The 21,062-nt window shown below is 49.8% G+C and overlaps 1 protein-coding gene and 1 long non-coding RNA gene across 2 annotated transcripts; one reads left to right on the forward strand and one right to left on the reverse strand.

Annotated features, from left to right (window-relative positions):
* Positions 1-3,880: 3,880 nt before the first annotated feature.
* Positions 3,881-11,652, reverse strand: Krt19 (keratin 19). The gene is made up of 7 exons (XM_090350841.1): positions 11,564-11,652; positions 7,615-8,136; positions 5,390-5,472; positions 4,991-5,147; positions 4,622-4,783; positions 4,375-4,500; positions 3,881-4,239 (listed from the first exon to the last, which is right to left on the reverse strand). The coding sequence occupies exons 2-7, from the start codon at positions 8,029-8,031 to the stop codon at positions 3,985-3,987; spliced, it is 1,200 nt and encodes a 399-aa protein (XP_090206967.1). The 5' UTR covers positions 8,032-8,136; positions 11,564-11,652; the 3' UTR covers positions 3,881-3,984.
* A 110-nt stretch (positions 11,653-11,762) lies between these two features.
* LOC150051770 (uncharacterized) lies at positions 11,763-19,908 on the forward strand. The gene is made up of 3 exons (XR_016538448.1): positions 11,763-11,926; positions 17,601-17,796; positions 19,587-19,908. It is a non-coding gene; the product is annotated as an uncharacterized LOC150051770 (long non-coding RNA).
* The last annotated feature ends 1,154 nt before the right edge of the window (positions 19,909-21,062 follow it).

Here is a 21,062-nt window from a genome sequence, read left to right on the forward strand (position 1 = left end):
AACCCTCCCCTCTTCGGGTAGTGCCATTGAGTATAGGTGAGCCTGGGTCCACAGCCACAGTGTGGAAAGGTGAGCAAGGCTGATGAGCTAGGGAGGTAGGGAGGAGGGTTCTTGGCCCAGGGCTGTATCACAGAACAGCAGCAGACCCTGCTCTGGAATCCCTCAGGCCTAGGTTCAAAACCTGCCTCACAGATTACTTGTTAAGGCTCAGTGTCCTTGGGGTGCAGGGCACTCTCAGCCCTCACTTCAAAGCAATCTCTGAGATCGGAGTCCCAAAATCTGTCTGCTCCTGACACCTGATTGGTAGTAGAGGGGAGGAGGTGATTGTAGATTACAAACACTCTGGGCAGGAAAGGCTCTGCCTGTCCTTGTGCTTAAACCTTAACCTTTTCTCATGCTTAGCAGTCATGATCGAGCACAACCAGATCCAACGAGGCATCAGAAGGTACTTTTGTGTGCATGGGGGGGGGGGGGTGTTGAACTCCAAGCCAGAGCATTGTCCCTAAGCTCCTTTTGCTCAAAGCTAGCACTTTATCACTTTAGCCACAGCTCCACTTCCAGGTTTTGGGGTGGTTAATTGAAGATAAAGAGTCTCGAGAACTTTTCGGTCTGGTCCTGCTTTGAACTGCCATCCTCAGGTATCAGCCTCCTGAGTAGCTAGGATTACAGGAGTGGGCCACCAGCTCCCAGTGATCTTATTTTTGCCATAACACCAGAATGCCCTCCTTCCATCACACACTTTGTGATTTACCAAGGACTTGCACATCCACAGTCCTCTCCAATCCTAAGACACAAAAGGTAATCCTTTCTAGGGACTGTTTAGCTGTTAGTGCACTGGCATAGCTTCGCAGGGACATTGTCAGGACCTTTCTGATAAAAGTATATTTGGGATTGTGTGCTGACACAGCCTGGAATCATTTGCTTTGTTTACTTTGACTGTTACCATTATCAGTACTGCTTGTTACCAGCTAGCCATGTTAGGGAGATAAATCTTGTGTTGAAGAAGTTAAAAGGAATGTTGGTGGGAGCTTTCCACTGACCCCATCAACCTCCGCCAGCCATCCTGCTCCTCTCCTTTCCAATCTGGGCAATCAATTGTACTCGGCCTCTGAGCCTTAACTCCTTGACAGGGGGAGGGGCAATTTGGATTGTGATTTTTTTTTTTAAATAAAAAGACTAACTGTTCTGCATGCTGTACCTGCCCAGCTCCAGATAGAGTAAGGACATTACACTCTTTTGCACAAAAGTAAATTGCCTTGATAGAATCTCTTATGTGCTTATTCATTTCTGACTGACACTGGAGAGACCATGTGTTTCTAACACTCTGACCCCCACACAAGGCAAGACATAAGAGAGTCCTTCCCTCCAAATTCTGGCTGGACTCTGGCTAGGCTGGAGAGAAACCACAGACAGGAGGAGGTGAGACAGGCTCTTTCCTTGCCTAGCTTCCCAGCAAGCCAGGCAGCATCCAAGTAAGAAGCACAGTGTAGCATTGTCTCCTAGGTAGAAGGATATTGTCTTTCCCCCTGAAAGAAAAATAATCAGACCTAGACCAGCCAGAACTCATTAAAGCCTCTGCAGACATGGCGGCCCCAGCAATTAACACAAATGAACAATCACTCGTCCATCACTTAAGGGTGAGTGGGACTGGATCCCAGCCAGATCCCCTCCTGCACTTTCCTCTAGAGGCCCTTACAGTAGCTTTCTCTCTACTCCCTGGTCTGGGATGGCTTTGCCAGGACTAAGCTTTGGCTCCAGTGCATGCCAGTTTCTTTCCTTCACCCACTGTAGCCAGACAAACATCTCTGGCATCTCTGGCATGGGGCTGGCCTTCCTCCAGATGGAGCCCTAGAAGCCCAGTGGAAAGAGCCTGGATAAGCTCGGTCTCTGGTTGTGACTCACCTTCTTGATACCAGATTCCTGATTGTCAACAGAGCCAGTGACACTGACCCCAGCCCCAGGGCCATAGTGAGAGTTTACTGACACATGGGAAAGGAAGTCTCCACAAATGTTAGATCCCAATCATACCTTCCTGCCCCCCCACCCCCTGCAAAGAAGTGGCAATGACAGAATACACCAATGTGAGCCTCTAGAGATTCAACTTCAAGTCCCCTCTTTCCCAGACTCAGTGTACAACTTCTGACAATGATGGCTCCTCTCCCTGAGCCTCAGTCTACCAATCAGAAAAATGAAACTAACTCCAGTCTGGCCTGATGAAGAGATACCACAACATGATTGGCCAGGAATGCTTTATACAAAGGAGCGGCCATGGAGGCCAGGGGTAATGGGAACAGACACTTCCCACATACACGTTCCACTCCCCATTTTCCACCCCAAGTCTTCTCAGACACAGCTTCCAGGCTGAAACAAAGTGTCCCCACCCTTCACACACAAAGGAAGGCTTCATTCCCCACACCCAGGCCTGTGACCCAGTCACTTGCCACACCTGTGGGGGGAGGGGGCAGACTTCATCCTCAGCCACATTTTAGGGGCCCCTGCAGTAAAGGAAGGTTTCAGCTGTGGCAATAAAGGCTTTCATGAGCAGGGACAGAACCTCTGGGCAATCTGAGCCTGGGAGTTAAGTCGGGTGTCTACCACCAGCTCCCAAATCTTCCTGGGAAGGCAGGGAAGGGGCCAGGGAAAAGGCCGAAGTCTGAAATCACCTTGAGAAGCAGCCATTGCAATTTGGAGCAAGGTGAGGGATCTGAGTCCTACAGGAGAAAGCGGGAAATGGCCCCTCCACAGGATCTGGCCAGCAGGCAGCCTGGGTTCCTCAGCAGGAGAATTGGAAGTGGGAGTCACTTGCCCCCTCCCCCGAGGCTCCAACAGGCTTGGCCTGAGCCCTCAGCTACCTTAGGTCCCTGCTTTATGAGCCTCTTTCACCTTGAATTGGCCTCAGCTTTCAGTGGCTGAGCTGTAAATCATAGAGGCAGGACTAACTATAAACCACAAGGGCAGGACTGTACCCACCCAGGGGCAGATTTGTACAGGAAGCTGAGACTTTGTTCCTTGCTGGCCCAGGGCAGCCCAGAACAAGCCAGGTTGGGGGGAGTCGGTATGGGAGGTCTGGGTCACAGCTAGGTCCCATTCCGGGCTCTGAGCCCAGATATGGGCTAGTGGGTGTAAGGGCCTTTTTGGTTTTGTTTTGGTTTTTTCAGGACCACCTAGGAATGGATGAAGATGTTTGTGCAGGCCCCAAGTCACATATTAACAAGGACACACTCTCCAATCCTGGGTTATACACAATGGCACTAAAGCCCAGTTCTGGTGCCAGTGGAGAAATCTGTCAGGAGATCCCTGTACCGAGCCTGCCTATGGAGGAAGTCTTGCACAAATGTCCACTCAACAGCAGAGCTGTTCTAGCTGTCATGGAATTGCTATGTGGCCTTGGACAAGTACTGAACCTCTTTGACTCCATTTCCTAATGCATAAAAGGCAGCTGTACTACCTTTCAGTTGTTTCCATTAAATGGCACAAAGAAGATATTCACTATATAGTCTACGTGCACACACACACACACACACACACACACACACACACACACACACACACACGGATTAAGGGAATGGAAAGGAAAGAAACTTTCACCTAGAAAGCACACCCCACTTTGCTATGAGCAGTTACATAGGCAAGGTCCCCCTCTCTCACCTCTCTTAAGCCTTAATTTACCTCTCTGCGAAATGGGAGCCCTGCTTTTTTCACAAAGTATGGGACCTGTAAAGAACAGGTTAGATAAATGAAGACCTAGTGCAAACAGATGTTACTCCAGCTCCCCCCTGCTTTCCTCTCCTGAGACAAGATGAACTCGGGTCCCAAAATCTCCTACATAAGGCAAGGGCCCATCTCTCCACTGTCTCGAATAACAAACCAAACAACTTCCTCCCTTAGGCTACAAAATTTTATTTGGCAGGTCAAGGGAAGAGCCGGGACTACAGGTCCTGAGGACTCTCCCTGTGGGAGGGCAGATGCTCAGAATCTGCCCGCTCAGAAAGCCTTGGAGCCGGGCACGTTGTTGTAGTGGGCGTCCTGGCCATCGAGGAGATTGCGGTAGGTGGCAATCTCCTGCTCCAGCCGAGACTTGATGTCCATGAGCTGCTGGTATTCTTGGTTCTGCCTCTCGGTGTCAGCACGCACGTCGCTCAGCTGAGCTTCAATGATTCCGATCTTGCCCTGGATCAGCGCTAGCTGGGCCGCATAACGGCCTTCGGTCTCTGCCAGTGAATTTTCCAGGGCAGTTTTCTGAAGGGAGAGAGAAAGGGGGCATGATTTGGCAGAAACTGGTTCCCAAAGAGAACCAAGAACACACCGCCACCAATCAGGATACCCCGGGGATGCAAGGGTACAAGCATGCCGAACCCTTGGGGTTGAACATACCTTGCTGAGCAGGGACTGCAGCTCGATCTCATAATTCTGGACACTGCGTCGCAGTTCTGTGATCTCAGACTGGTTCACCCGCAGCTGCTCGGTGTGACCAGCAACCTCCTGGGTCAGCTCCTCACTCTGTGACAAAAGCATAGGAAGAGAAAAGGCGCTGGGGCCAGGCATGTGGCAGAGCAGGGGGAAGGCATCGCACCCTCCCTCCTTGCCATTCCCCCAAAGGTCCTCTGGGTCCCTTGCATACCTGAGTGATGAAATGGGTTTCCGCATCCTTCCGGTACTTTTCAGCCATGACTTCATACTGGCTTCTCATGTCACTCAGGATCTTGGCTAGGTCGGTGCCCGGGGTGGAATCTACCTCCACACTGACCTGCCCACCTACTTGGCCCCTCAAGGCACTAATTTCCTGGAAAGACACAGCAAAGGTAGACATGCCAGGGTCTGGAGCCAGCTGACTTCTCCCCACCTCCAGCAAGGACTAGGAGCCAGGACTTGAGAAGTGGGCTAGGTGGTCACTACCCTCTGTTGGGTTCCTGGGAGCCATTATGGTCACTCAGGACCAAGCGGAAGCCACACCAAGTATGGCTATGGCAGAAGGCCTAGCTTGACCTACCTCCTCATGGTTCTTCTTCAGGTAGGCCAGCTCCTCCTTTAGGCCTTCAATCTGCATCTCCAGGTCAGTCCTGGCCAGGGTCAGCTCGTCCAGCACTTTTCGCAGCCCATTGATGTCGGCCTCCACATTCATGCGCAGGGCCTGTTCAGTCTCAAACCTTTTGGAGAAAATAGGAGTTAGGCCAGAGCTGGTTCTGTACTTTTGATGATAGTTTGCTACCCCAGGATTCAGGAGTCTTTGAGAAACTTGCTTCAGGCCTGCTGGGGGTAGGTGAGGGCAGAATCCAGCCCCACATAATGGCCTGAGGCTACACACACACACACACACACACACACACACACACACACACACAGCACCTTGGAGCCCTGGCTTCCCACAGCCCCCAAAGCAGACACTTACTTAGTCCGGAAGTCATCAGCAGCCAGACGGGCATTGTCGATCTGCAGGACAATCCTGGAGTTCTCAATGGTGGCACCATGAATCTAGAAAGGGACAGGGTAAGGAGGCTGGCACCACGGGGGCATAGCAGCACTGTCCCCCCACTTTCTTCCCAGAAGATGGAGAATTCACTCCCTAACACCTGCTCATTGGCCTGTTCTCTGGAGGGCCTTGGCATCAGTCCATGCCCATGAACGGGAGCAGGAAAGCATGCTGAGAAGGAAGTTGGCAAGCCTCAGGTAAAGGGGGGAGGGTAATCCTTGAGACCTGTGCCCAACAAAAATGTAAATGACCTGAAGGATGCCTGTGGACCTCTTGCATCTACTTTGTGCCTCACCATTTAGAGTTGGTAGAACCTTGTTGCCAGGTCAGTGGGTACCCACCTTACAAAGATAGGAATCCTCTGAGTTTACCCCAATCTAATGACTTAATTTCAGACTGTAAATCATGGCATCCAGATGTCCACTCATGGGAGATACTTGGGCTCAATGTATTTCAAAGAGCAAGACTCAAGTGATTAGACATTGTGTCACCAGATAGTAATCATACTTCTTAATGAAACAAGGAGAAAATAAAACTCAGACAGGGATTCTCCACTTTGTCATCCAGGCACTGGTGGCTCATGCCTGTAATCTTAGCTACTCAAGAGGCTGCAATCTGAGGATCTTGGTTCAAAGCTAGCCCAGGCAGACAAATCTGGGAGACTCTAATTCCAATTAACCAGCAAAACTCCAGAAGTAGGTGTGGCTCAAGTGGTAGAGCACTAACCTTGAGTGAATAAGCCAAGCACAGTGTGAGACCCTGAGTAAAAGCCTCAATATTGCCACACGTACGTGTGCGCACACACACATGCATGCATGCATACACACACACACACACACACACACACACGAAACTAGGAAGGAAGGAAGGGAGAGGAGGGAGGGAGGAAGGAAGGTCCTAAAAGAGGTATAAGACATGTGACATTCTCACTATAGATCACAACTTAAGAATTGCGAAATGCACCAGCCCAGTGGCTTATGTCTGTAATCCTGGCTACTCAGGAGGTTGAAATCTGAGGATCGAGGTTCAAAGCCAGCCTGGGCACAAAAGAACCTGAGACTCTTACCTCCAATTAATGTCTAGAAAACGGGAAATGGGGCTTGGCTTAAGGGTAGGGTGGTAGCCTTGAGCTAAAGAGAGCAAGGACAACGCCCAGGCCAAGGGTAGGGCAGTAGCCTGAGCTGAAGAGCTCAGGGACAGTGCCCAGTCCAAGATCAAGCCCCATGACCCACACCAAAAAAAAAAAAAATTGTGAAATGCAATATTCTAGCTGGTCACTGACATTGCCAACCCTCCATAATCTATGGAATCTATAGGAATCTCTAGGCCCATTCCCCAGGATTCAGGAGTCTGCTGGGGATGGGTGAAGCCCAGTGCACATTCCTTTTGTTTCTCCTACACTTCTTCATGGGGGAAGTCTTTCTGGGGGCTGGAGACCATGCTCCACCCTGCCTGGCCTCCTAGAAGCTGCTCTACTACCTGGTCCTCCTGGGCAGAGGTTCACTAAAGCAAACACAGGAGCCTGTCCCTGGCCCTGGGGCCACCCTGGCTCTTCCTTTCTTTCTAAAACTCCCCTTAAACCTGTGTAGCCGCTGGGCAGCGGAGGAGTGAGAGGAAGCCAGAGCCTGATAAAAAAAACTAGACCAGCTTCAGCCAGAGAAGAAGTGGAGGTGGGGAAGGGAGCCTCCACAGACGTCACCCCAGAGACAGGTCTGGCCCTGGATGAACTAAAACTTCTGTACACACACACACACACACACACACACACACACACACACACACCCCAGGTCAAACACAGCTCCAGGCTGAAGTTGAGCCCAGATCAACACCTCAGGGAGCTGTGAATTACCTCCTCCCACACTACAAACCCACCTTTCTCCCAGCCTCCCAGAGCTCCAGCCTAGCCTTGCACTCTGGGCCTGCACTCCCTCCCCTCTTCTTCCCCACTCCCCGCCCACTTACCTAAGCCACCGGGTTCCCCTCCCCTGTCCTTCCTCCCTGGCCTCCCGCCCCACCCTGCGGGCACTCCCAGCCCCCGAGAGAGGCTACTTGCAGTGCTGCACCCCAACCTTGTCTGGTACCCCAGGGCCTCCATGGCACCCCATGGTAACAGGTGCACTTCCGGTGACCCGGCAGCCACCTACCTTGTCCCGAAGGTCCTCGATGGTCTTAAAGTAGTGGCTGTAGTCGCGGGAGGGCCCGGGCCCCTGCTTCTGGTACCAGTCTCGGATCTTCACCTCCAGCTCGCCGTTGGCCTGCTCCAGGGCGCGCACCTTCTCCAGGTAGGAGGCCAGGCGGTCGTTGAGGTTCTGCATGGTGATCTTCTCATTGCCCGACAACAGCCCGTCAGACACTGCCAGGGCGCCACCATAGCTTCCACCATAGCCCCCGGAGGACGAGGACACAAAGCGAGCTGAGGACACAGACACGCCTCGGCCGCCTGAGCCCCCGTGGATGCTGGGCGCACGGAAGGCGCCCCCAGCCCCATAGCGCAGCGAGCTGCCCCCCAAGCCCCCGAAGCTCGAGGAGGCCGAGGACTGTCGGTAGCTGTAGGTTGTCATGGCGAGGCGGCTGAGGACGCAGGGGACACTGGCCTGAGACTGGAGGATGGCTGGAGGAGTGGCAAGGTCTTCACCTGGGGCCTTTTATACCCTGGACAGGTGGGGCTGCAGGACAGGGTCAGGGGCGGATATCTGAGCCCAGATAGATTTACAGCACTCTCCTCATTGGTCAGTTCCTGCTGGCTCTGCCCTCAGCTCTCCCCTCCCAGGAACCAGAGGCCCCTGCCTTCCCCAGAGCCGCCCCAGCCCAGCCCACCGGGAAGCTGCCCCCCACCTTTCTGGTTCTTCACACCTCTCCCGCCCCCTCTACTCCCCCACCCCCAACCTGACCCTTACCCTTTGAGAGAAACACTCCAGGAATCACAGTTCCTTGAGATTACACTGGTCCCCACTGGTGATCAAAACAAATAGACCTTCCCCAAATATTTGCACTAGATTCCCACATACCCCTGGGGACCCACCTCCCTGAGGGGGGGGATCACCCTCTCCCACCCCATCCGCAACTCCCCTCGAGACTCTTATAACAAAGGCAGCTTCCTGAATAAGGTGCCCAGCGCTGGCAGCAGGTAGGCTGTGGAGACAGAACTGCCCCTCCCTGTTGTGGCCATACAATGCCCCCAAGTCACAATAGACACCTGGAAGCCACTTCAGGGACCGGTTCTGGCAGCTGGCCTCACAGCTGCAGCACACTCTCATGCTTAAATGTGGCCCAGCTCAGAAACCATCTCTACCTACCACCCTCCCCACCCCCCCAGGACAGCCCCATCCCCTCCAGTTTCAAGAGCTCCAGTCCAGGAGGCATTTGTTTATTCTGCTCCTTTAATGCTCCTAAGATGAGGGTTCTCCCCACAGACAGAAATGGGATGGAATCTTGAATTCTGAGACTGTCTTTGTAGAGAGATTATGGCCTCCTCCTCCTCCTCCTCCCCCCTCCTCCTGGGGGGGGGGGGAGAGGGGGGAGAAACAGATGGGGAAACTGAACCAATGACTGGCTCCAGCAACACAGAAAAACCTGGAGACAAAGTGAGTATTCATAACACAGGAAGGAGCCCCTCCTTCCACACATAGCAGGCAGTCCTGTGCCACACTTTGCCTGCTTTTCTTGCCTGGCCAAATGCTCTATAAGACCATCATCCAGCTCCCAGTCCTTGACCTCACCTGTCACTGGAATTATCCCTATGAGTCCTTCTTATCTTTACATCAGAGCAGTTTCCCAGTTTGGGGACAAAATCCCTGTGCCTCCTGAGAGATGGGACCAAAAACTCCTTGTTTCCAGCCTCAGTTTCCCTGCTTGAAAGTAGAGAGATTCCTGCTCAGTCCTCCTCTGTGAATAAATGAAGACTTGTCCTTGACCTCTGAAACCTGAATCCCAGCAAACTTTCTTCTAGTCATCCCTTTCTCCAGGAAGAAAAAAGGAAACTACACATACTCAGCCCCAACCTTAACCCACCCAGGAACAACCCTCAGCCACCCGGGAACGACACAGAGTTTGTCTGGGGAGCTCAAGGCCTGCCACGAAAACAGGGTGCGGCTGGGCCTTCCCCAAAGGTTGTAGCCTCCAGGGTTGGTCTGTGGTGAGTCATTCCTTATCTGACCCAAAGGAAAAGGCTGGCTCCTGGAGAGGGGTGGGGTGAAAGGGGGGTTGGGGAGGAGAGGAGGAATTGCCAGATGGTTGCTATATAATAATACCATTGAGTTTCTGGACTGTTGGGGGGTGGGAGGGGTCTAGAAAGTGACTTTGTTTCAAGAAACAAAGAAACACATCTTCTCCAAAGATTAAGGGGATTATAAGGTCCTGAGTTCCATCAACTTCAGTGGAAGGAGCTTAGAAGCCCAGCCCCCTGGCCCTAGCCTCACAACAACCCAGTGGAAAAAGTGTTTATCCACTTATAGATGAGGAAACCACATTGGCTGTGACTTGCCACAAAGGTCCACAGAACAAATCCTTAGGGTCTCCCTCCTCCCAAATTCTTATGCCAATTTCAAGAGAATTCCTCCCTAGACTGGACTGCAGCACTGGCCTGCTCTCTCCCTCTCTCCCTCCCCCCACCACACTAACAGTACCAAACTATGGGGCATTTGGCACCTGCACAATCTAGCATCCCTTTATCTCCCCACAGAGATGGAAGTGAAAGTTTCAGTTCTGCTCCCATTCAGTTAACAGATTGCCCACCATGGAGCTTCCCTGGGTATCCTTTGGCTTCAGGAAGACAGAAATCAGTGGAGGAGCTTCCTTCAAAGCTCAGGTCTGGCTGGGGGACTGGTATGCATAGGAGGAACACACCGGATAGGCCTCAGAAGTCAGAGAGTGTGATCTAGGCCAAAGCTGTGTCAAAAGCCATATAGCTCCTAGCTAGGCACAGTTGATGAGGAGAGAAGGAACATAATATTCTTTCCTGTAGTCCAGTCTGGGACTGAATGCTAGATTCTACAGGAGCCCAGCACTAATTCCAGAGAAAGAAATTCTTAGTTAGGAATTGGCAGCTCATGCCTGGAATCCTAGCTACTCTACAGACTTACTACCAGAGGATCATAGTTCAAAGCCTGTCTAGACAAACAAATCTGTAAGACTCTTATCTCCAATTAATCAGCAAAAAATGAAAGCCCAAAGTGGTAGAGCACCAGCCTTGAGCCAGAGAGAGACAGAAACAACCTTGTCCTATAAAGGCAGACACTGCTTTCTGCAACTTTCTGCAACTTCCTTTCTAGATTTCACAATGCACAGGGCCAGAGGCCATGAAGCCTTCTGTCTCCCATGTGTAAAAATAAAGATGATGGTGGTGATGGTGATGAGAGCTGATTCATAGGATTGTGCCAAAAAATAAAATGAGATGGTGCTTATGAAAGGCTTGGTCACACTATGGGGCAAATAGTTGTCTCCAAGAAAATTGTTATTGTGTTATCACATAATGCTATTGGTGCTAAATAATTCAGGATTATTATCATTAGAATTATAAGAATCCTTATTGTAATTTAAGTAGCATTTCCTTCAGTGTATAAGATCATAGACTTTTCTGTCTAGTAAGAACTCTTACAGGTCCTGTGCTCACACCTGTAATCTTAGTCTCTCAGGAGCTGAGATCCGAGAATCATAGTTCAAAACTATCCCTGGAAAGAAAAATTCCATGAGACTCTTCCAAGGAACCAGTAATAAGCTGGAAGTGGGGGCCAAGAGTTTGGCCTAGTGGTAGAGTATTTGTGTAGCATACGTGAAGACCCCAGTACCATTTCACGGTACCACATACACAGAAAACGCTGAAAGTGGTGTTGTGGCTCAAGTGGTAGAGCTCTAGCCTTGAGAAAGACCAAGGACAGTGCTCAGGCCCTGAGTACAAGACCCAGGACTGGCAAAAAAAAAAAAAATGCTGGAAGTAAAGGTATGGTTCAAGTGATTAAGACTGCCAGGCTTTAGTGAAAGAGCCAAGCAAGAACTCTAAGCCTCCGAGTTCAAGTCCCAGGATTGGCAACAAATAAATAAAAAGGGAGTCTTGCTGAAAGAAAGGTGGTCGTGGGGACGGCTTCATGAGCTTACCTTCATGTATGAGGAGGGCCTTCACCTGGATGCCAGGGCCATCAGCAGGAAGCCCTCGGGGGCCTTTCCACACTTTCCTCTGTCCATCCAGTGTGTTCCAAGCCCCTTCTCCCACACCAGCTGTGTTGCTAGGTGCTGAGATACAGCAACAAACACAAGCATTTCCTGTTTCTCAGAGGCTGACCGATGGTCTGCAGGGGATTTACAGGACCATACTACTTTTGACTAAGTGGAGCAGACTTGATGACCATTCACTCCTTCCAATATAGACCCCTACTAAAGGTGGCAGCTAAGGAGCCTCTAAGGAGAACAAAAGAGCAGAAGAGAGAAGAGCAGAGAGACACACAAAGAGCTCAAGGACAGGTAACCCAGGAGAAACATGCAAATTCTCAGCCTACCCTAGTTCTCCCCCACCCTACCCCACCCCTGCACCCAAGCCCAAGAGAAGCTCAGAATCTGGGGAAGCACCAAGTACCTTAAAGAGAAGGGAAAATGAGAGTGTGCACAGGGGAGACTGGAAGTTTCTAGAAACAAGCCTCCTCCCAGATGTTCTCTCCAGCTAAGGCAGCCAGGTGCCTTCGAAGAGCAGAGTAACTGCTAACATGGCAAAGTCTGATGACAGCACGTGGCAGGGAAGCCACAGTAATGAGACTACTCCAGCCCAGGACACTGAGTTTTAGCAGGTACTTTGGAGATTGCCAAGTGTCTTCATTTTCTAAATATAATTGTATTGTTATTTAAGATGTACAGAGGAGTAGCCATTTTATTCAGATGATAAGTACATTTCTTTTTGGACAATCTACTTTTTTCACTCTCTCCCAGTTGTCCCTCTCCTGTCCCTGCCCACAAAGCAGCATAGTCCATTTTCCACGTAGCGTTTATGGAGTATCATGGCTGCTTTTGTTCACCTTTCCTCCCTCCATTTCTGGGCCTCCTCCTTGCCTCTACCCCAAATGACAAAAAGCAACAGCGACAAAGAAAAGCAAAAGCAAATAACAGCTCCACCATCACTAATAACAATAATAAATATTCAAGTGACTTCATTTCCAAAAGTTCACACAGCCACCAGCTCCATTCCTCTTATTGACTGCCCAGGAAAGCACAAGAGAGGATACTCTTTGAAATATAGTTTGCAGTAGTGGAAAGACAGAAGCAATCACTGATGGCAGTGATGGTTAAATAAGCTATATTACCTCCTTGCTAGGGAAGAACAGAGCTAGAAATCAAACAGTGACTAATGTCAACAGAGGATATGGAAAACCCTCAGAACCAGATACTAGGGACAATAAAAGTAGTGAGAGAGCAAAGCACATAGAGGGTAGATGTAGATAAGTAAATGGTTAAAAGATGACTCATTTTAACAAGTAGATTTAACTCTGTATGACCAAGAAGATTTGTGCAGCTTGCTTGCTTGCTTGTGCTTCTAAGGGCTGAGACTACTCACCATGATTGACCTGATTTTTGTGTTTCTGTTTGTTGTTGTTTTCTGCTTTGTTTGGTTTTGGTGATACTGGTGTTGAACTCAGGTTGCTTTTGCTAGGCAGGTACTCTACTGCTGAAACAAGTTTCCACCACCTTTTTTTTCTTTCCATTTTTGTTTTCCTATTTTACGATTCCCAGTATAGTTGGGATCCCAGGCACAGGCCACGGCAGCTAACTTCTTCCATGGAGAGAGAATCTTGTGGATTTTTTCTGCCAAGGCTGACCTGGAATCCCAGACTCTCAACATAGCTAGAAGGATAGGTACATGCCTGGCTATCGGTTGCAAAGTAGTCTCAAATGTATGCCCAAATTGGCCTCACCCCACAATCCTCCATATCTCAGCCTCCCATGTAGCTAAGAGGACAGGTATGAGCCATTGGTGCCTGACTGAGGTTAAACGTTTCAAACAATATATTTATGCATTATTTCTCAATGAAGATATCTTCAGACATGCTATACCCATGATTTTCTTTTATTAGCTTATAAAAAGGGGGGTTTTATCATGACTATCGACATTTTGAACCAGCTCTGGTCAGTAGAGTTCTACCCTCATCCCTCCCATACCCACCATAGACATCCTGGTCTCTTGCTCATCAACTGGAAGAAGCAGGTCATTTTAGAAAGGAAAAGAGCAGATGTAGAGAGAGGAGAAAGTACCTGCCAAAGCTCTGGGGCCCCATGGGCTCCATTCATCTAGGACTAGAAAGTAGCAGTTATTGAAAGAAAGTGTCCAGGTCAAGGAAGAATCTTCAGATTGGGGTGACTTAGAACTGGAGAGGTCAATTCCTTCCCCCCAGCTCCCAGAGATCAGAAGCTCTGGAAGAATCTCCAATGTTCCTAGCACCCCACCCCTTCTCCTACTCGAATCTCCTCCAGACTCCACAGCAGGTGGGACAGCTAGAGCAGGTGCAGGGGCAGATTATATCCTGTATGGGCCTGCAGTCAACTGCCACCTTGGCACTGGGGACATTCTGAAATAATGTGGGGGAGCCTTGGGGTGCTGGAGCAGGTAGCCGCTGGGAGCCATCAAGTAGAGCTATCCAGTCAATAGCATTTGGGCTTCTCAAGGACACAGCCCAAACAAGGAGCCAATGGCTAGTGCCTATGATACTTGCTACTCACAAAGTTGAGATCTGAGAGGATCATGGTTCAAAGCCAGCCTGGGGAAGGAAAGTCTGGAAGACTCTGATCTCCAGTTACTCAGCAAAAAAAGACAGAATTGAGGGTGTATCTAAATGGCAGAGAACCAGTACAGGCCCTAGTTCAAGCCCCAGTAGAGGCACGCACACACACACACACACACACACACACACACACAATAATTTTCCGAGAAGACACACTCCTTGAGTAAGAAAGTAAAAGAAATATAGCTACTTAGGTGGCAGAGGGCTAGACTTGACCTTGAAAATGATGGAAAAGTTAAGAGATGTGACATGGTCACATCTACATTTGAGAAATAACCATGGGTTTGGGGTAGAGAACAAGTTGACTGGACAAGGAAAGTGAGTGTGACTTAGGGTCAGGAAAGCTGTTTAGCATCTGTGGAAAGAGACCATTTTTGAGACAAGAGGGACTGGAGGCAATGAAGGGTGAGGTGAGGGGTAATTAAATAAAAGGCCTAAATAGGAAATACTTATCTCTACACGACTTGACAGACTGAAGTGACAAGAAGAGCAGAAGGACAATACATAAAGTGCTCTAGATACCGGAAAGGCCAGCCATATCCCAGGGCATTTCAAATGAGCCAGGCCCCTGCATTCCCACTCTGTCATGAGCCCATACCTTCTCTTGGGAACCTTACTTGCTCCCTAACTAGGAAGAATCCAATTCATTGGCTTGAAGTCTGGTCAGGGATCCACTGCCAGCAGTGGCTTAAGAGCTCAGTCCTTTCTGGCCAAGAGAGGGGGCAGGGCAGCCAGGCTGAATCAGGATGACCCCTGGGTCTTCAGGGGAGGAAAAACCAGCCTGACCAGAACCAGGGAAGACTGTGGGGGAGGGAAAGAGCTTCATCTTGTCCCTGGGAGATGGGCCCTTGTCCTAACTCAGGAGAAGGGAACAAAAATGGGCCAATTCCCCCTCCAGTGCCACATTCCACACCCTGGGATAGCTAGGCTAAGTGGAATTAGACGTGAGAAGGCTCAGGGCTCTCCCTACACAGGGCAGGGCCAGTTGGCCTTAGCTTTGGCTATCTCTGCTTTCACCCTTCCCTGGTCTATATGAGCCCCTATTTGGGCCCATATTCCCAGAACTAGAGCACAGAGAGCCCCAGATCCAGTGAAGAGCAAAGAAAGAGCCTGGCTTGCCAACCAGGGTAAAGGTTCCTTCCCATAGAGGTTCTGCCTCTCACACCATGGCTTTGAGCAGTCCCAAGTGCAGGCACCTTAATGTCACATCACATGGCCTTGAGCAATCCCATATGTGGGCCCTGAGACATCACATCACATGGCCTTGAGCAGTTGCACACACTGTCCCTGGGCAAGATATCATGGCCCCTGGACCCTGGAAGACTTGCATGTGAACAGTGAGCTGATTGGACCCCAGAGATGTGCACCAGAGCAGGCACCCAATCAGAGAGGCTGAATGACCACAGAGAATGCCTATGGCCTGCATGGAGCCTCTGATTGGTTCTGGATACTGATACAACCCACAGGTTGTCCAATGATTTCAGAGTCACGTAGCTTTCTCCTAGAGACAAGTAATAACTCCTGTACCATGCATCCTAATATACTCTAGGCAGTGTCCTCTTTTGGGATCCCCCTTCCATCTACCAGACATTATGTTTATCTTTACTTCAATAAATCTTCCTTATCTTACTTCTTCCTCTGTGTTTGTGAACTCATTCTTCAAGATCATAAAGATAAAGGACCTGATCTAGGTGTGCCAGAGGCACCTGAGCCTCTCAGGCAAAAATGGTGCCCACATGTGTGAGCTTCCTCTCCCTCTCTCTCTCTCTCCCTCCCTCCCTCCCTCCCTCCCTCCCTCCCTCCCTCCCTCCCTCCCTCCCTCCCTCCCTCCCTCTCTCTCTCTCTCTCTCTCTCTCTCTCTCTCTCTCTCTCTCTCTCTCTCTCTCTCTCTCTCTCTCTCTCCCCCAACACACATCCCATTTCTGTTCCCCTACAAGTCCTTCGCATGGATCTAGAGCTCAAGTTGTATCTAGCCCCAGCAACTCTAGCATGAGTATTGTTTAATGGTTAGTTTCTAGAAAGGAGAAAGAAAGAGAAGCTCAATTTTGTTTTGTTTTGTTTTGGTTGGTCACAGGGCTTAAACTCAGGGCCTTGGGTACTATCCCTGAGCACTTGAGCTCAAAGCTATCATTCTACCACTTTGAGCCACAGCTCCACTTCCTATTTCCTGGTGGTTAATTGAAGATAAGAGTCTCATGGACTTTCCTTCCTGGACTGGCTTTGAACCACAGTTCTCTGATCTCAGCCTCCTGAGTAGCTAGGATTGCAGGTGTGAGCCACTGGTGCCAGGCTCAGAAATCTACATTTTAAAATCAATTTACTACATGATTATGGACTGTTCTCTGTATGCCAGCACCTCCTAGACTCAGGACTTCTCCAAGAGGACAAAGCTCTCTGTGCTGCCTGAGCTGCTATTTCTGGGGTAGGAGGTTGGTACCTTTGGAGGAGGGAGGCGGTCAAAAAAATTCTCTCTCAGGATGTGCTTCTGAATCTCCAGGGTGGATACAGGCCATTCAATAGAGAAACTCCTCTCTAGATTAGGGTGTTTCAAAAGAGGATGAGTGCACAGACGCTACAGTAAGGAGCTTCAAGCAGAGAAGCTCAAGGTCGGATCCCTCCACCACTCTTTGGAGAGAGGCAAGCTGGAGATGCACTCCAAGCCGACAGCTTGTTCTTGGGAGGCATCTGAGTTCTGGAGGGTGCAGTGGGGTGATGTGTGGGACGCAATGAAGACACAGCCACCAGGTCAAGCAATGGATTCACATGGGACACAAGAGATGGAGAGGAATCTCGAAGGATCTAGTTTGAACGCTGAGACAGGCATTTGCCCTGCAGTCATGATGCAATTATGGGTTTCTCCACCAAGCAAAGAGTTAAGAGATAGAGCAGTCTGACAGTACTAAAGCAGTATGTTCACTGAAAGCAAACGCAGTATATATATACTCCTCTCCCTGGACAGAGGCCCCGGAGCCAGGAATCCCATGAAGTCCTCCAGGAAAGTGGCCTTTGAGCTTTATCAATTCTCCTCCTACCCCTACAGTTGTTTAGTGAGAACTCATGGGTGAATGTTGGTCACTTTTTAGTTTCTGCCACAGAGCATGAGTGGAAATGGTCTCCTGACAACATTAAGTCTCAAGCCCAGACTTAATGCCTTGTGCTATGTGACAGGCAGGGACCTCTAGTCCTGATGGGAAAAGGGCTAGTCTTTGTACAGTGTTATCCTTCCATCCTTCCATCAGGGTTTCCATTTTTGTATGCTTTACCACCAACCAAGCCCTCCAGTGCTCCTTTAGTCACAGGGCGGATCTAGGGCCTGGATTAGCCAATCAGTGACAGCCATCCTTAAGATCTTTCTGGATTAACTTTGGAAGGGTCCTGGCAGAATGAAGCTCCATTCCCCAAGGAGTGCTGTATCCACCTATGTTGGTGGCCCTGAGGGGGCTGAGGAAAGAAAGGGGGGTCCAACATAAGCATCATGTATCCAGGCCCCTGCTCACAAAGAACTCACAGTCCATGTGGGAGAGCCTGAAGGTGACTTGTGAACAGAATTTGGAAATTTCCATCAAAGTAACATTGTCTCTATATCACCTCCAATCCTGGGCAAAGGGATGAGCTCGATCTCTTCACTTCTCACTGGGTGGGTCCCCGAGCGAGGCTCCAGGGAGAAAAGACCATCCTGCATTAGCTTCAGGCTATCCAGAGATGGACAGAGGGGAGCAGTGCAGATGGGACATTCCTAAGGGTATCTGGGAGTTTCAGAGGCTAGGGGATAGATGACTGGGCCCCAGCACCCACTCCATATCTTCCTGCCTCCTCCTGGCTGAAGAGAGCCCTTCATCAGACAGGAATCTCCCCTCCAAGAGCTAGGAATGTTAGGAATGCTGACATCTGGAGATTGAGGGAGGGGATGTCTGCCCAGAGGAAGGATAGCTGATTTCTGACTCCCTGACGGGAGCCTGGTCTCTAAGGAGAATTTTGATCAGTGGACAGTAATTAGAAGGAAGCACACGCTCGCAAAACAGAACCTCACGGACATCGCTGACTACCTCACTCCTACTCCAGGAAGCCCTCCAATCCACTATACCAGACCCAGCCCTTCCAGGTATCCAAGGTGCAGCCCCTTGTATCAGCCAAGCTAGCACTGGAGAGGAGCAAGAACGAGCCATGGAGCCATGTTTCAAGGCATGCCTTTCCTGCCCTGCCTTAGCCCAGATAACCGCCCCCCACCCCAGCCTCTCTCTGATGGAATTTATTGGCCTGTGAAGGGGATTTCTCTGCAGGCCTCATCTAGGATTCAGGCAAAGGCCTGGGAGGATGAGAAACTTCTTCCGTGATTCCCATCCTAGCACAGGATATACCCAGCTCAGCCTTAGCACATACACATACCAAATATACAAATTCTCAATGGAAGACCTGTACCTAAAGGTCAAAAGGGCAAAGCTTAGAGATGGGAAGCAAGAGGGAATGTAGATATCCTCAGTTTCCCATGGCTACCTTGTCTTTGATCATTCCTCCCTTTGACCTTAAGGAAACCTGTCAGGCTGGATGTGATGACACAAGCCTGTAATCCCAGCCCTTGGGAGGTTGAGGCAGGAGAGTTGAAGAGAATTAAGAGTTCAAATCCAGCCTGGGCATAGTGATGCATGACTGTAGTCTAAGCTATTTGGTAGTCATAGTGAAAGAATAAATTTGCTAGAACCTAGGGCCCTGGGAGGCATCTTGGCCTTTCTTAGCCCATCTCATTCCCATAGTCTTCCCATGCCCCGGGGGAGAGGTTTTACAGAAGGGACCTGATTAAGTATTAACAACCAATCAATATGTCTGCGACCCAACCAATAAAAGAGCCACCTTCTAAAACACCAAGTTACAATAAGGGCAGCCAGGACCCCAGGACAGAGAGAGTCACTTGGGAAAAGGAGAGAATGGACAACCTACTGATGGAGTAGCCGTGGTCATAGTAGCAGCCTTTGAGCAAGATATTTGTCTTCTGAGTCAAGTTCTTCACACTCATCCTCCACTGTCTTGAACACTCATTCCTCAAATTCCTGAAACAAGATGCTGAGGAGAACTGGTGAAGTGGCTCAAGTGGTCTCTGCCAAGCTGAGGGGCCATGCCAACTCTGCCCACCTGGAGCAACAGTAGAAAATTCTGTATCCTTACAGGGTGGGAGGAATCATTGTTAGAGAAAAGAAGGAAGAGGAAGAGGAGGAGGAGGAGGAGGAGGAGGATTAGGAGGAGGAGCAGGGGGAACACAAAACCTAAAGCAAAAAAAAAAAATGTTCCATGGCTCAAGTGGTAGAGGACTAAAAAAGTACTTGCCTGGCAAGCTTTAGCAAGGATTTTTTTTTCTATAACAGGATAAGGTGGGGGAGAAATGAAGAAAGAGAGAAACATTTGCAGCTCCACATGTAAGAAATAAAGGAGTTGTCGGACGAGATGGTTCACACCTATATTCCTACCTACTCTGGAGGCTGAGATCGGAGGATCAGGTTCAAAGCTAGCCTGGGAACAAAAGGATCTGAGACTCTTATCTCCAATTAACCTCTAGAAAATGGGAAATGGGGCGTGGCTCAAGGGTAGGGCGGTAGCCTTGAGCTGAAGAGCTCAGGGAAAGAGCCCAGGCCCAAAGTTTAAGCCCCATGGCCCACCAAAAATAAAAAAAAAGAAAGAAAGAAAGAAAAGAAAAGAAATAGAGGAGTTAAAGGGTCAAATTGGCAGCCTAATGGTTGCCTGCTGCCCTTATTCTTTCTGAGCTGGAGGAATACATGTGGTTATATTCTGTAACAACCTCTGGCTATTAGGGAATGTTTCTGTGTGGCTGTGTATGTGCGTGTGTGTGTGTGATTGTGTGAAGGAGGGAAGCCCACATCCATTCTCTGGTGATAGATGTTCATGAATCTCACACTCCTTACACACATGTACACATGTGCACGTCCACATATCCTGGTACACACAGTCTCATGCCTTCACCCAAGCAACTCGTTTGTTTCACATGCCCACCTTTTGTGAATGTTTGCTTCAGCTTACTGCTTTAGCCCAACCCTACAAGGGTTTGTAGGCTGTAAAACAGAGCACAAAGAAGAGAGACTCAGGGTGCCTGAGGGCCCACAGCTGGCTTCCTGCAAAGAGAGACAGCAGGTAGGCACTGGAGATCCAGGCCACCTGCCTACAGGGGATGATCAGATCATCTGTCATTCATCCGGAAGTTAGGGGAAAGGGAAAGAAGCAAGCAAACACTCCAGGCTTCTGAGTGGCAGGCCAGGACCCCAAGGAGAAGCACAGAGGATGATAACAGAGCTACAGGAGTTCCAAGCACAGTTTGAGCAGAAGAGCTAGAAAAGGGGGGCGGGAGGGAAGAGGAGGGCAGGGAAGTCATGCTGTAAGAAGCAGACCCTGCCCAGAGTTAAAACATAGAGGTGCTGGTTGGTCATTTGGGCTCATTCTCCTATCCCAAAACCAAAAACAGTAACACCCTCCCAGACTCAAAGAATGGACTTGGAAGTAAGGTACTGGTGTTCATACCTATCATCCTAGCTCCTCAGAAGGCTGAGATCTGACCATCAAGATTCAAAGCCAGCCTGAGCAGAGAAGTCTCCTGAGACTCTTATCTATGATTAACCGGTAAAAATCCAGAGGAGGAGCTGTGGCTCAAGCAGTAGAGGGCCAGGCTTGAACAACAACGCCAAATAAGAATGCAAGGCCCTGAGTTCAAGCCCTATAAAAGCTGGGCGCTGATGTCTCACACCTGTAATCCTAGCTACTCAGGAGCCTGAGATCTGAGGATCGTGGTTCAAGGCCACTAAAGTCCATGAGACTTTTATCTCCAATTAACG

This window comes from Megascapheus bottae, chromosome 17, assembly GCF_031878675.1.
Source record: "Megascapheus bottae isolate mThoBot1 chromosome 17, mThoBot2.hap1, whole genome shotgun sequence".
NCBI lineage: Eukaryota > Metazoa > Chordata > Mammalia > Rodentia > Geomyidae > Megascapheus > Megascapheus bottae.

Excerpts from the sequence above, each read along its gene's own strand:
- Krt19 (XM_090350841.1), bottom strand. The coding sequence starts at position 8,031 with ATGACAACCTACAGCTACCGACAGTCCTCGGCCTCCTCGAGCTTCGGG. Across the intron at positions 4,784-4,990 it reads TGAAGAAGAACCATGAGGAG|GAAATTAGTGCCTTGAGGGG; the intron begins GTAGGTCAAGCT and ends GTGTCTTTCCAG. Across the intron at positions 4,240-4,374 it reads TGCAGTCCCTGCTCAGCAAG|AAAACTGCCCTGGAAAATTC; the intron begins GTATGTTCAACC and ends CTCTCCCTTCAG.